Consider the following 12852-nt stretch of genomic DNA (forward strand, 5'->3'; position numbering starts at 1 on the left):
AACTCTGGGGAACACCTCAGATAGACTTGTTTGCGACAAGGGAGAACGCAAAATGCCAAAACTTCGTATCCAGATACCCACACAAACAATCCCAAGGCAATGCCCTATGGATGAACTGGTCAGGGATATTTGCTTACGCTTTTCCTCCTCTCCCTCTCCTTCCTTACCTGGTAAACAAACTCAGTCAAAGCAAACTCAAACTCATATTGATAGCACCAACTTGGGCAAGGCAACCCTGGTACACAACGCTGCTAGACCTATCAGTGGTACCCTGCATCAAATTGCCCAACAGGCCAGATCTGTTGACACAGCACAACCAAAAGATCAGACACCCAGATCCAGCATCGCTGAATCTAGCAATCTGGCTCCTGAAATCCTAGAATTCGGGCACTTACAACTTACCCAAGAATGTATGGAAGTCATAAAACAAGCAAGAAGGCCATCCACCAGGCACTGCTATGCAAGTAAATGGAAGAGGTTTGTTTGCTACTGCCATATTAATCAAATACAACCATTACACACAACTCCAGAACATGTAGTGGGTTACTTGCTTCACTTACAAAAATCTAACCTAGCCTTCTCTTCCATTAAGATTCACCTTGCAGCAATATCTGCATACCTGCAGACTACCTATTCAACTTCCCTATATAAAATACCAGTCATTAAAGCATTCATGGAGGGCCTTAGGAGAATTATACCACCAAGAACACTACCTGTTCCTTCATGGAACCTAAATGTTGTCCTAACTAGACTTATGGGTCCACCTTTTGAACCCATGCACTCCTGCGACATACAGTTCCTAACCTGGAAGGTGGCATTTCTCATCGCCATTACTTCCCTGAGAAGAGTAAGCGAGATTCAGGCGTTTACTATACAGGAACCTTTTATACAACTACACAAAAATAAAGTCGTCCTAAGGACCAATCCTAAATTTTTGCCAAAGGTTATTTCACCGTTCCATCTAAATCAAACAGTGGAACTTCCGGTGTTCTTTCCACAGCCAGATACCGTAGCTGAAAGGGCACTACATACATTAGATGTCAAAAGAGCATTAATGTATTACATTGACAGAACAAAGAACATCAGAAAGACTAAACAACTCTTTATTGCATTTCAAAAACCTCATGCAGGAAACCCAATTTCAAAACAAGGTATAGCCAGATGGATAGTTAAATGCATCCAAATCTGCTACCTTAAAGCTAAACGACAGCTGCCCATTACACCAAGGGCACACTCAACCAGAAAGAAAGGTGCTACCATGGCCTTTCTAGGAAACATCCCAATGCAAGAAATATGTAAGGCAGCCACATGGTCTACGCCTCACACATTCACCAAGCACTACTGTGTAGACGTGTTATCCGCACAACAAGCCACAGTAGGTCAAGCTGTATTAAGGACATTATTTCAGACTACTTCCACTCCTACAGGCTGATCCACCGCTTTTGGGGAAATAACTGCTTACTAGTCTATTGCAGAACATGCGTATCTACAGCGACAGATGCCATCGAACTGAAAATGTCACTTACCCAGTGTACATCTGTTCGTGGCATCAGTCGCAGTAGATTCGCATGTGCCCACCCGCCTCCCCGGGAGCCTGTAGCAGTTTGGAAGTTACCTTCAATTATTTATATATGTATCATCTCAACCTTAAATAAGTGCATACTTAGTCACTCCATTGCATGGGCACTATTACTACAATTCAACTCCTACCTCACCCTCTGCGGGGAAAAACAATCGAGGATGGAGTCGACGCCCATGCGCAATGGAGACAAAAGGAGGAGTCACTCGGTCCCGTGACTCGAAAGACTTCTTCGAAGAAAAACAACTTGTAACACTCCGGCCCAACACCAGATGGCGAGCTATTGCAGAACATGCGAATCTACTGCGACTGATGCCACGAACAGATGTACACTGGGTAAGTGACATTTTCATTATTGTTTCTCTTTTTAACACAATTTATATATTGACATGTACTTCTCAATAAACATACCACACATACCACAATCGTAAAATAGGACACTGCTTCAGATGCTTAGCTAATACAAATTGTCTAAAAATATCCCGTACCTAAAAACTGCAGCATTGCATTTAATGAACTGCCTTCTTTTGACGCACTCCTTCCAAGCATCACAAGTTTCAAAGAAACTGAAACTCAGAACTTCTGATCTTTTAACTAATACTTCAGTCATGAAGTGATTAGGGTGAGTAAATTCAGTATTTCACTACACAAGAGGCTTCATTGTCTAACACGCAAAAAAATACATGGCTAGGGATCTTGTGTTTTTCATTGCTAGATTATTTTATCCCATAAGTATCTGAGCAGTGAATATTGTAAGAAAAGGATACAAAGTTGAACCACCTTCTGATTCCCCATTTCCTCATTTGCAGCAGAGACATTAAATATCAAAGGGCCACCATTTCCCCCCAGAGGAGTCTAGAGATAGTAATAAATTTAGAAGTATGGAAAGCAGGAAAAAAATAATAAATAGGGCTTCTGGATCCTGCTAAATTCTTATGCTTTGTGCCACATTAATATTTTAGATAAGTGAATGTTTTTTCTAAAGCACATCTGCATAACCCTGGTCTTTCTCTCTTCACTGTATTGCATTATACTTCTCTTCTTAAAACGAAAACATATTCAGTAAAGAAGGACTTCGGATGTATGTATGTATGCTCATCCTGACATAATATCCTCTTCTCAGTTAATCATTCACTGGTAGCTCAGTATTATGGAAGGGCTGTTTTTAAGTAAGAGTGCACAAAAAAGCTGGCAGAAATGGATGTGCTACTAACCCATGTTGTTCATATTTTAGGTACCCCTATTCAGAATTCCTTAAAAGACTTGTGGTCTCTTTTATCATTTTTTAAACTGAAACCATTTACTGACAGAGAGTGGTGGCACCGAACTATTCAGCGACCTGTCACTATGGGAGACGCAGGTGGGCTTAGGTATGAACCTTCTTTTCTATATTATAACTTCACTCTTTTTTTCAAGAATCTTGTACAGCATACGGTTCACATGCTGGGGGATATTATCTAAATCAGAATTCTCTAAAGGGTGGATTTTTTATTTAACTGTTTGAAACATCCAACATGTGGAGAAGAAATCAATGTGGCACGAGACCTGCTTTATTCACTGAGACACATAGGGGATCAGTGCTGGAAATGAAGCAGCATCCTACAACCACCATATCCGGTTGCTTTGTTTCACGTACTAAGGTTACTAGGTTTTGCTGCAGCGTTCTGCTTTTTTAAACAATTCTCATCTTGAGTAGGGTTTTAACCTTTGTTCTTACTGCAGCAATTGAACGTGTCTGACCTCAGTGTATGATACGTGTTGTGCCTGGCGGATCACTATGATGAACTGACTTATGATCCTTGTAACCAAAGACCATTAGTGAGTGGGAGCATACGGTGTTTTAGCACTCCATCTTCCAGAGGGTTTGGCCCTCACATCCCATTTCAAAGACGTGAGAAAAGCTGACTAGAGCTATTCTCATTTCACAGATAAAACCTCCTATCATTCTATTAGAGAGGGAGCTGAGAAGATCAGTCTTTGGCATCCTCTTCAAAACTTTCATTATGTTCAAGATTAGTGAAGCACTGCCAGAATGATCCATCCAGAGCACTTCAGATCAGCTTTCACTTCTAATTAACCTCTTTCTGCTTTTAGGACAATTTGTCCGAAGGTTACTTTCCCGTCTCTTAACCCATGAAAACTAACACATTCAAAGTACTTATGTTCATAATGTTAGACATTGTGGCTCTGCTCCCTTATTAAGCCTGCAACACTCATGCTCTGGTCTGTTCAGTCAGCTTCTTAGCCCACACCACCAACCGTACCAAAAGCCTCCTTTTGATTCCACTTTTGTTTTAAGTGTCATTCCATTCCCATTTTGGCACCCCACATTGTTCCAGTTGTTGGTCGACCACCTGAAGAGTTTGTTTCCACACCATTGCTTCTTAAAGGATTAATCTTCTTTTTGTAGCTATGTTTAAGTGAACGTGATAAACTAATTAAAAAACGTTCATGGCCTTTTGGTAGCTGTCTTCCTCTGTTGTGAATAGACAGGCGGCCAGGAAGTACCATGGAGGAGTTAATGATATAAAGTTTGTAAAGTCCCAGCCCGGCCCAGGAAGCCTTGTTGGCTATGTATGTTTGGTGATATATCACCATAAGCATTTTATTTGATTCCCCTGCAAATTCGGTACTTTAGAGAGGGCAGTGTTTGCCTCCTGGGATTTTGCCTAGAGGACTTCAATTGAATTTTAAATTTTACAAAAAGCACTGCGGGGTGTAAAAGCTAGAGCCCACTCACCGTTTTAGGATTATTAACCTCCCATTTGACTAGATGCTGAATGCAAAGGTATGCTGCCCATTTAAATATCTTTTCTGGATTCTTCTAGATGTTACTAAAAATACTTGAACTTTCATATGGACATTGGTAGCTGCCTGTTGTCGTGCATGATATGATCTAATTTCCATGGCAACGTCGAGAATTAGTCCATAAGTGAAGAAATCACAGTGAATTGATAAGTGGAGTGGGAGCGCCCGCTTACTATAATATTGTCACGGTGCCATGGCGAACTCCGAGCAGAGGTACAGACAACTTACAATGTTTGTTACAAAGCAAACTCAATTTCCTAGTAATATACTTGACTTTCTAGAGCAGTGGTTCGTAACCTGGGGGCGGCGACTACTACGAAAATTAAACAATTTTAACAGATTAATAAAGTGTATATAAAAAAAGAACCAGCATGTAAAATTGAAAATTGTAAAACGTTCTGTTAATGTGAAGAATTTTTACATTGGATCCTATAAAATTAAGTTAGAATCCTAAGATTGATTTGTGGGAAGAATGCAAACGCATCAAACAGAATATATTATGGATGATAACTGACAATTTAATTTAGAAAAGCTCCATTAAAATGTAAGTGTTTATTTTTTATATTTCTGAATTAAATAAAGTATTTTATCATTTATGTATTTGTTTGATGAATGCTTGTTTCCGTATTTCTGTGTATTATTTTGCAGATCAAATGATCGAAAATGCTGGTGTCATGTCCATGGCTTGCAATTATGACTCAGTGCAGGTCCCCAGATTCCAATAATAAATCCGTGGGGTTCTCGGGTTCCAGTAATGATTAATTGGGGGTCAACAAAAGTAAAAAATGTGAGATCCAGTGGTCTAGAGCTTCCCTGGATAAAGCAATATCCATGGCAATTTAAAATATTGTGTATCATTAAATCTGTGTGTGTCTGTGTGCACACATAGATATTGATAAGTGAAGTGATTGGTGTAATCATCAAATAAAATTCTGTCCCAAGTAGCAGGCTTGTGAAATTAATTCACTGGGAATGGCAAAAAAGGATGTAAGCTGGGAACAAATATTGATCATTTATTGGTTACTTAGTAACTACACCTACGACCTCATGATTTTACTGATGTATTTTCTAAGGCTTGTTGCATGTTTGCTGAAGGATTATTGGGGCAGCGGTTATGCAGATGTATTTCACTCCCAAAGCTTACTGTCAAACGTTAATGGCTTAAAAAGCTACCTTTTACTTTGACAAAACTCCAGCACCTTCAATGCTAGGCCTTGGTTATGAATTTGGAGGAGTCTAATGTCTGACGAAATCTTCTCAAACAATTACTTAAATTATAGATTGGGAAATAATTTTGCAGACCCAGCACTACATAGTTGGTTTTAGTGTTGTTTAAGAAAAGATATAAACATAAGTATTGGCTAATAGTACCGATGAGAAAAAAAATAAAACATTTTGGATTAAAAAAAAAAAAAAGCTTGCTAGCACATTTGATCTTTTAGGTGCAGGGATAATATATGAAGCTACTGCTTTAATGTGCATAATTATTGGCCCATAGAACGCTTAAGTTCTATTGGTAGCCTCCTATTTTCAAAATTATGATTACTATTATGATGATGGTATTTATTACTATTATTGTATTGATAATATCATCATTAATAATAATAATACATATATATATATCATTCAAGGGCTTTCAGTCAGCCCTCTCCATCCATTAATTTTCTCATGTGTGATTCACAGTTTGCTTCTGACTGCTCCAGCACTATATTGGTTCAGTCCACTTCCTCTGTTGGCCGTTTTGCACTCTGGGTAATATAATTTTGATCACATGTGCTCATCTGCCAGTAAAAAAAATACACCTCAGTGCCATGGCTGATGTCTGAGGTCCTGAGCCACTCCTTAATTTTTATATGTTTGTTCATTGTATTTCGTATTTTTTTGCATATTGCAGGTTTGCAAGATAGCTATACAACATGCTGGCTAAGCCAGACTCATTGGTTTTGCCAGTGCTTGTTTTGCATTTGCTTCAGCTTTTTTTAGCCATTTCGTATTCAATGAACGAGTGCTTTACCTGAGCGTTAAGTCATGTGACAAACTTATTCACCAATGCTTTCCAATTACAGTTTCCTTTTGGTTCTGCTTTTTATATCTCTAGACGTTTGCAGTCCCTCATCAAAACTATAACTCTGAGAAGAACTAAAACCAGCAAAGTTAAAGGAAAGCCAGTCCTAGAATTACCTGACCGGAAAGTATTTGTTCAGCACATCACGCTTTCAGATGAAGAGAGGCAGATCTATGACTCTGTGAAGAATGAAGGAAAAGCTGCCATTGGCAGGTGAGTGCAAACCATATACACTAAGGTACACATTCGCCATTTTGGAGTTTTGTTCTTCAATTCTATGGATCCTAGGCCCAGCCACTTTATAAGCTTTTAAGGGGAAGCTGATGGGTATCTGAGTATAAGTGCCACACATTTCATGCTTAGAACGAGAATGGTGTAACATGACCACAGGTATCATTGCAGGATTAGTATACCGGACCAGACAATAGTCAGAGGTATACTAGTTAATATATTCATTCTTTTTGTAACACATACCACAAAAGTGTTGTTGGTGAGCGGCTTGGCAAGCCCTTGTTATAACAGTTTACGTTTTACTCACCACAGACTGACTTGTCTCAGTGTTGAAAGCATCTCTTAAAACGCTCTGCACATATTGTGCAAAATTACATAGTTTCAAGTACACTTTTATTTTCAATTTTTAATTCGGGGAAGGTGCGTAGAAAGTTAATCCGGAGTCCCTTGGGAGATTGGTCATCGCTGTCACATTTGACACTAATGTCAACTAATGTCTTTCTCACAGTCAAATTTTGCATTTTTTAGGTACTTTAATGAGGGAACAGTTCTGACACACTATGCAGATGTTCTTGCTCTCCTGGTCCGATTAAGGCAGCTGTGTTGTCATCCTCATCTCGTCACAAATACATCCTCTCCTAGTGTTCCTTCAGGTTGGTAGATTCATATTTTATGTGCATTGCGCGTTAATCAGGAACCCTGAAATGTTATACCTTAATATAAGTATTTCCCACGAAACGTTGTCCTGTGTATTACATTTATGTGTATTCCTCATATTTTTAAAATACTTTTGGTTGTATTCACAGAACTAGCCACTACTCGATTGCAACGCCTTCTGCTTAATGGGTTTGTTTCACCTGTCCAGTGGGACTGGGATGTTTTTTACCTCAGAGTACACATTATTCCGGTATTGCTAGAATTTGTCTTTTTTTATGATCATCTACTTATATCTTGTCAAGTTTCTCCATAGTCCCCTCTTGCTTGAAAAGAGCTATTGACGGGTACTAAATAATTTTACAACTAAATGTTAACGAACATCGGCAAAGCCTTTAAGCAGTGCTGTACAGCATGGGCAAGATGCTGGGTAGTATTTCCGAAAATAAAAAGCAAAAAAAAAAAAGTGCAGTATCTCAATTCCATTATTTTTGCAGGTGCCATTTTTCAATTTTTTTAAAATTATTATTTACCAATGGGTGTGGGTTGCAAGGGCGGAGTGGTGGAGGAAAAGCAGCACAGGGAGGCATAGCAAGAGGCTGACAAGTGTGGAAGCAACATGCAGTCTCGGGGTGGTGGGGAGTTTTGAAATCAAGGGAGAGAGCTGGTAATCGCACGGAGTGCTTAAGCGAAAAGAAGAAAAGTGGCTGGCTAGAGAGATGGGAAAGAGGCAATGCTCAAAGGGAGGGACAAAAACAAGATGGACCAGATAAACAAGTAAAATCATAGAATAAGAAGAATAAAGCTAACCAAAACTAAGCGATGGGTGGGCTGTAAGATCTTGGCTTGCACAGTTCGGTGGGCTCATTTAAAAACAAAATAATACATGCCATCCCAAGCAAAATAAATAAGTTGGGGAGTAGCAGGGTGAAAAGTAGGGGAGCTATGTAATCTACAAATTGAAGGTCTTATTTTGCAGTATTCAACTGCTGCAAACACAGGGCAGCCTAAGAGAAGAAAAGATCAGATCGATTTTTGCTGAGACAATTCAGTGAAATGCATGCTTAATCTACTGTTGCTAAATAAGTTTAAACGTAAGTCCTAAAAGTTGGAATGTTGCAAATGGTAGACCCTACAGAAGAGGAAACATTGCACAAGATTCAAATAAGTTTATACAATAGGACGATCAACAGTGATGCTGTAACAGCTTTCAGAGTGAGGGTGCCACCATCAGTGTTATGTCAATAAAATCGTAGGGGTTGTGAACAATGTGTGTGTTACACAAGGGATAGCAAACGAACCATGCCCATTCAACCAAAGAATGGCGGTTAAAAAGTGTGTCTTCAGTGATGCATATTGGAGCATGCTTTAAATGTAAAAAAGTATGGTGTGTTAAGGTGCTGGCTTTTACAAGAGCACATTTTCCATTGAATGGCTACTAAGTTTGCATCACTCATGCAGCTTTACTGCTAACACTATCAAGTACGCAAACAATAAAATGCTGAAATTGGGTTTCTGTTCATAGTTATCATTTGCATTACACAAGTAAAGTATTGGTTTGTTTTGAGTTTATTAAAGTCTGTGTTCCCATTACACCTCAGAATTACAAAAAAACAATGTGCCTCATTTGAAGGCTTCTTGCTGTTGACATATTCGGGAAAGACAAGCACATCCTATGGAACAACGAATGGTGGCCACCCAAGCTGGGCCCCACACCCAAACCTTCCGAACACTCCTGAAACCTCAGCATCATCATCATCTACAGCCAGCTATCCATGAAGAAACAGGTCAGCACTGTCTCCTCCACCTGCTTTCTCACCATCCGAATGATCAGGAAGGTCTTCAGGTGGCTCCCACACAACAAATGGTGAACTATCATGCATGCCCTCATTACAAGCAGACTTGACTATGGCAGCTCCCTCGATGTAGGAATCACCACCCAACTCATTAGGAAACTCCATATCATCCAAAATACAGCAGTCAGACTCATTCTCAACCACCCCAGACAGACGCACATCATCCCTCACCTCAGGAAACTCCACTGGCTACCAGTCGCAGAGATGCCAGTTCAAGCTGCTTACCCACGCTTACGAGGCACTTCACAATGACCAGCGTACCTCAGCAATCAAGTTACTTTCCACCAACCGACCAAAGAGCTGTTCCAGATCTTTCTCCCTGTCAGCCACCCATCGCATCCGCCGGGCCAACAGTGGAGGCTCCTTCTCCCACCTCGCTGAAGACCTGGAACACAGTCTCCCTTCACATCAAAGCCTCACCATCACTCCAAAGACATGGATGTTTAACCAACAGGAACAGGCAGCGTGATGCCTCAGCACGACCCCTTAACACCTCGAGACCCTAACGGGTGCCTCGCTATATAAATCCTGATTGATTGATTGATTGAAAACTATGGAAAGTTAATTTATCTTAAAATTGTCACATGGTTTACATTACAGAATTCTCTGAAGGAAAGAAATAGTAAACACCAATCTCCATGTTAAACAAGTTGCAGTTTTCTGTAAGACACTGCAATACACTTGACCTCTGACTTCTGAACTCTCAGCAAAAGCAACAAGATAAAAACTAGTTTGCTCATTTTCCTTCTGAACTTCTTCAGGGTTTTCTTCGGGGTGCTACAGCACCTCCACTGCACCCCTACTTATATCTATACATGTTTCTCTTGTACCAGAGAAAATCATGCATATGTTCTACATAAAATGATTTCACAAGACTGTTTTGATCTGAATTTGCAAAGCAAACGTGGTAATTGCAGTTATCCTAACCAGATATATGTATGGCTTGAAACCTACAGGTAAGAGAGGATCGACAAACCTAGAGGGGGAGAACAGTAGGGCAAACCGAATATTCGAAAGTCAGCCTTAAAGTCTTTCATGTGGGAGAAAGAAAGTAGCTGCTTTTGCTCTCCCTCATAATGAGGTTATATTCACAGCCAGTAGGCATTTACAAAATAAGTGTGTGTTGGGAGCCTGAAAAATCTATGTATTGCTGCATAATTCTAATGGAAGTAGATTAGATTGTGTAGTATACCCTATTATGAGCAAAAGTTGGGTTGAGTGAAGCATGTCTGCAATCTGTGCTTGTCTCCACCCCTTGATAAAAAAACATTTCAAACTGCCAATTGCATCACAATTTGTGAAGGATTTGTGAAGGATCTGACAACCATTTATCCACTTAAGCTTCTCATTAATTTGATATGGAACCAGAGTTATCCTATCAAGGCCCGCTTTTGTTGAAGAGGTATTCTCTAGCTAGATGGGTGAGTTGAGGAGTCACAGGTTTGACTAAAAGTACTACCATTTTTTCTTCTTTATGTGATATCATGCTAAACTTGGCACTACAAATCATTCTGTTTGCTTTCTTCCCTCCTTTGCTTCTTTCTGATGAAGAGGGCATGTGTAGGTTTTTGTACAAGAAAGGCCTTGAGCTGATAAAAGACAAGGAATTTAGAACAGAGGTACAACATTATTGGGGTCATTACGACCCTGGCAAACGGCGGTATTTTGGGGGAAAGGTACTGCCAAAAGGCTGGCGGTACCATGTACCACTCTGTCATCCAGGGCGGTAACAGCCACGGGCTGGAGACTTTAGTCTCCAGCCAGGCGGTCGTAACATCCCACCCTCGGGATCATAATCCCGTCTACCGCTATGGTTTTCATGGCAATCTTACTGCCACGAAAACCAGGGCGGTAGCCACTATCAGTGCCTGGGAATTTCTTCCCTGACACTGATAGGGGTCTCCCCCGCCACACTCCCCCTCCCCAGAGTCTTCCCCCACCCTCCCCCTCTGCCTCCGGACCCCCCATTCACACACCTACACACGCACACATACACACTCATACACACAAGCATACCCACATCCACTCACGCATGCATACATACACACCGCAGTACACACTAACATACATTATAGCACACACGCATCCACAAGACACATCATACACATACACTCACACCCATTCATTCACACACTCATTCCACACGACTCACACCCACATGCACGCATACAAAAACAGACACACACACACAACAACCCCCAGCCCCCTCCCCTGTTGGAGAACCCGACTTACCTGCTTGCAGGGGGTCCTCCGGCAGCAGACAGGACGTGGCGCTGCTGCCAGCAGCAGCGTCTGCCAGCGGAACACCGCCAGGCCGTATCATATGTCATGATACGGTCGGCGGCCTTCTCCTGGCGTGCGCCACCTTACCACAGTCCGCCGCCATGACCGTAGCCGGAATTCCGCCAGCCTTCTGGCAGTACGGCTACGGTCATAATATGGTGGACAATAGGTAGCCACAGCGACAGTCTTTTGGAGGCCGTCACCGTGGCGGTAGGCGGACTTTTTCGCCAGTGTTAAAATGAGGGCTTATGTATTTTATTCATCACAAAGAAAGATTAATAGGTGTCAGAAAGAAACATACACAGAAGCAGGTGCTATGTATCAAGTTCTGTTAAGAATTGGCTCTAAAGGAAGCCTCAAAGGCCATTTGCACATTCAGTGACAGGTAGGGCAGCTGCATCTGCACTCTCAGTGGCTATACCTGTCTCAGGTATCTCTCAGAGCGTATCCTGGGTTGTTGTTTTATATTTAACCAAATGTTGTTGTCTGGACTCTGAAGCGATGAGAGAGGCTCATTTCGCTTGAACAACTCCCTAAAATACCTTGCTGTGGGGTTATTACAAAGATGTGGAATCTGTCAGAAGTAGCAGTCTTCAGCAGTACTTAATTATTTTCGAAGGATTATGTTTTTATTGGATACTCCATCATCCCACATGTTTTTATCTCACCTTCTGATTTCCTTGCTAATAAGGAAGTCATCTCTTGGTTAAAGATGTTTTATTTTATGTTTATGGCTCTGCTTTTTTCTTTGCATTTGGGCATAATTCATAATCCCACCGATTTTTCTCATTCTCTAACTCTGTGGGGCTTTTTATCATTTGGCAATGGACAAGACCTTTTGATTTTACTGAAGTAGTACACATAGTTACTTATAGAGACCTCCAGTCAGTCTTCAGTCTGTTATTTTGTCATTCACATTTTTTTGTGCCTGCTACATCCTACAGCTTAGGGCAGTGGGTGTGCCCACTTCAGCTGCTGTCTAGCTTCACTATGTGAGATGGCATTCTTCCCTTTCACAAGAAATACACCCGCTCACAAAGTAGCTCCCTTAAATGCAAAGGACTACTAAGGCAATGTGTACTTTTTAAAACCAAAAACTACTTTTTGGTTTTAGCCATTTATTTTTAAATTGACAGCAGGGCCCAGCAGCTTCCCCAACAATAAAGCTTTGCAAAAGCGTTCTCAAAATAAAAGACTATTAACAAAACCAAAAGGCTAAAAGCCAATGCCCGACCAAAAAAACATTGTTTAATTATAGTTACTACTTCCAAGAATAATGCTCGAACAGATCTACGGCTAGCTACATTATGGCACCTCCTTGTCAATTTTGGAGACATTGCTAAACAAAAACATTAACAAATCTTGATTACTTGTCT

The 12852-nt window shown here is 40.8% G+C and overlaps 1 protein-coding gene across 1 annotated transcript in view; it reads left to right on the plus strand.

The window, feature by feature from the left end:
• Positions 1 to 12852, plus strand: part of HLTF (helicase like transcription factor) — a 324731-nt gene that overhangs the window by 213123 nt on the left and 98756 nt on the right. Inside the window, exons 17-19 of the mRNA XM_069213390.1 lie at positions 2814 to 2949; positions 6486 to 6665; positions 7212 to 7336. Coding sequence (XP_069069491.1) covers positions 2814 to 2949; positions 6486 to 6665; positions 7212 to 7336 — 441 coding nt within the window. The remainder of the gene's footprint in view (positions 1 to 2813; positions 2950 to 6485; positions 6666 to 7211; positions 7337 to 12852) is intronic.

Source organism: Pleurodeles waltl, chromosome 11 (assembly GCF_031143425.1).
Source record: "Pleurodeles waltl isolate 20211129_DDA chromosome 11, aPleWal1.hap1.20221129, whole genome shotgun sequence".
Classification (NCBI taxonomy): Eukaryota; Metazoa; Chordata; class Amphibia; order Caudata; family Salamandridae; genus Pleurodeles; species Pleurodeles waltl.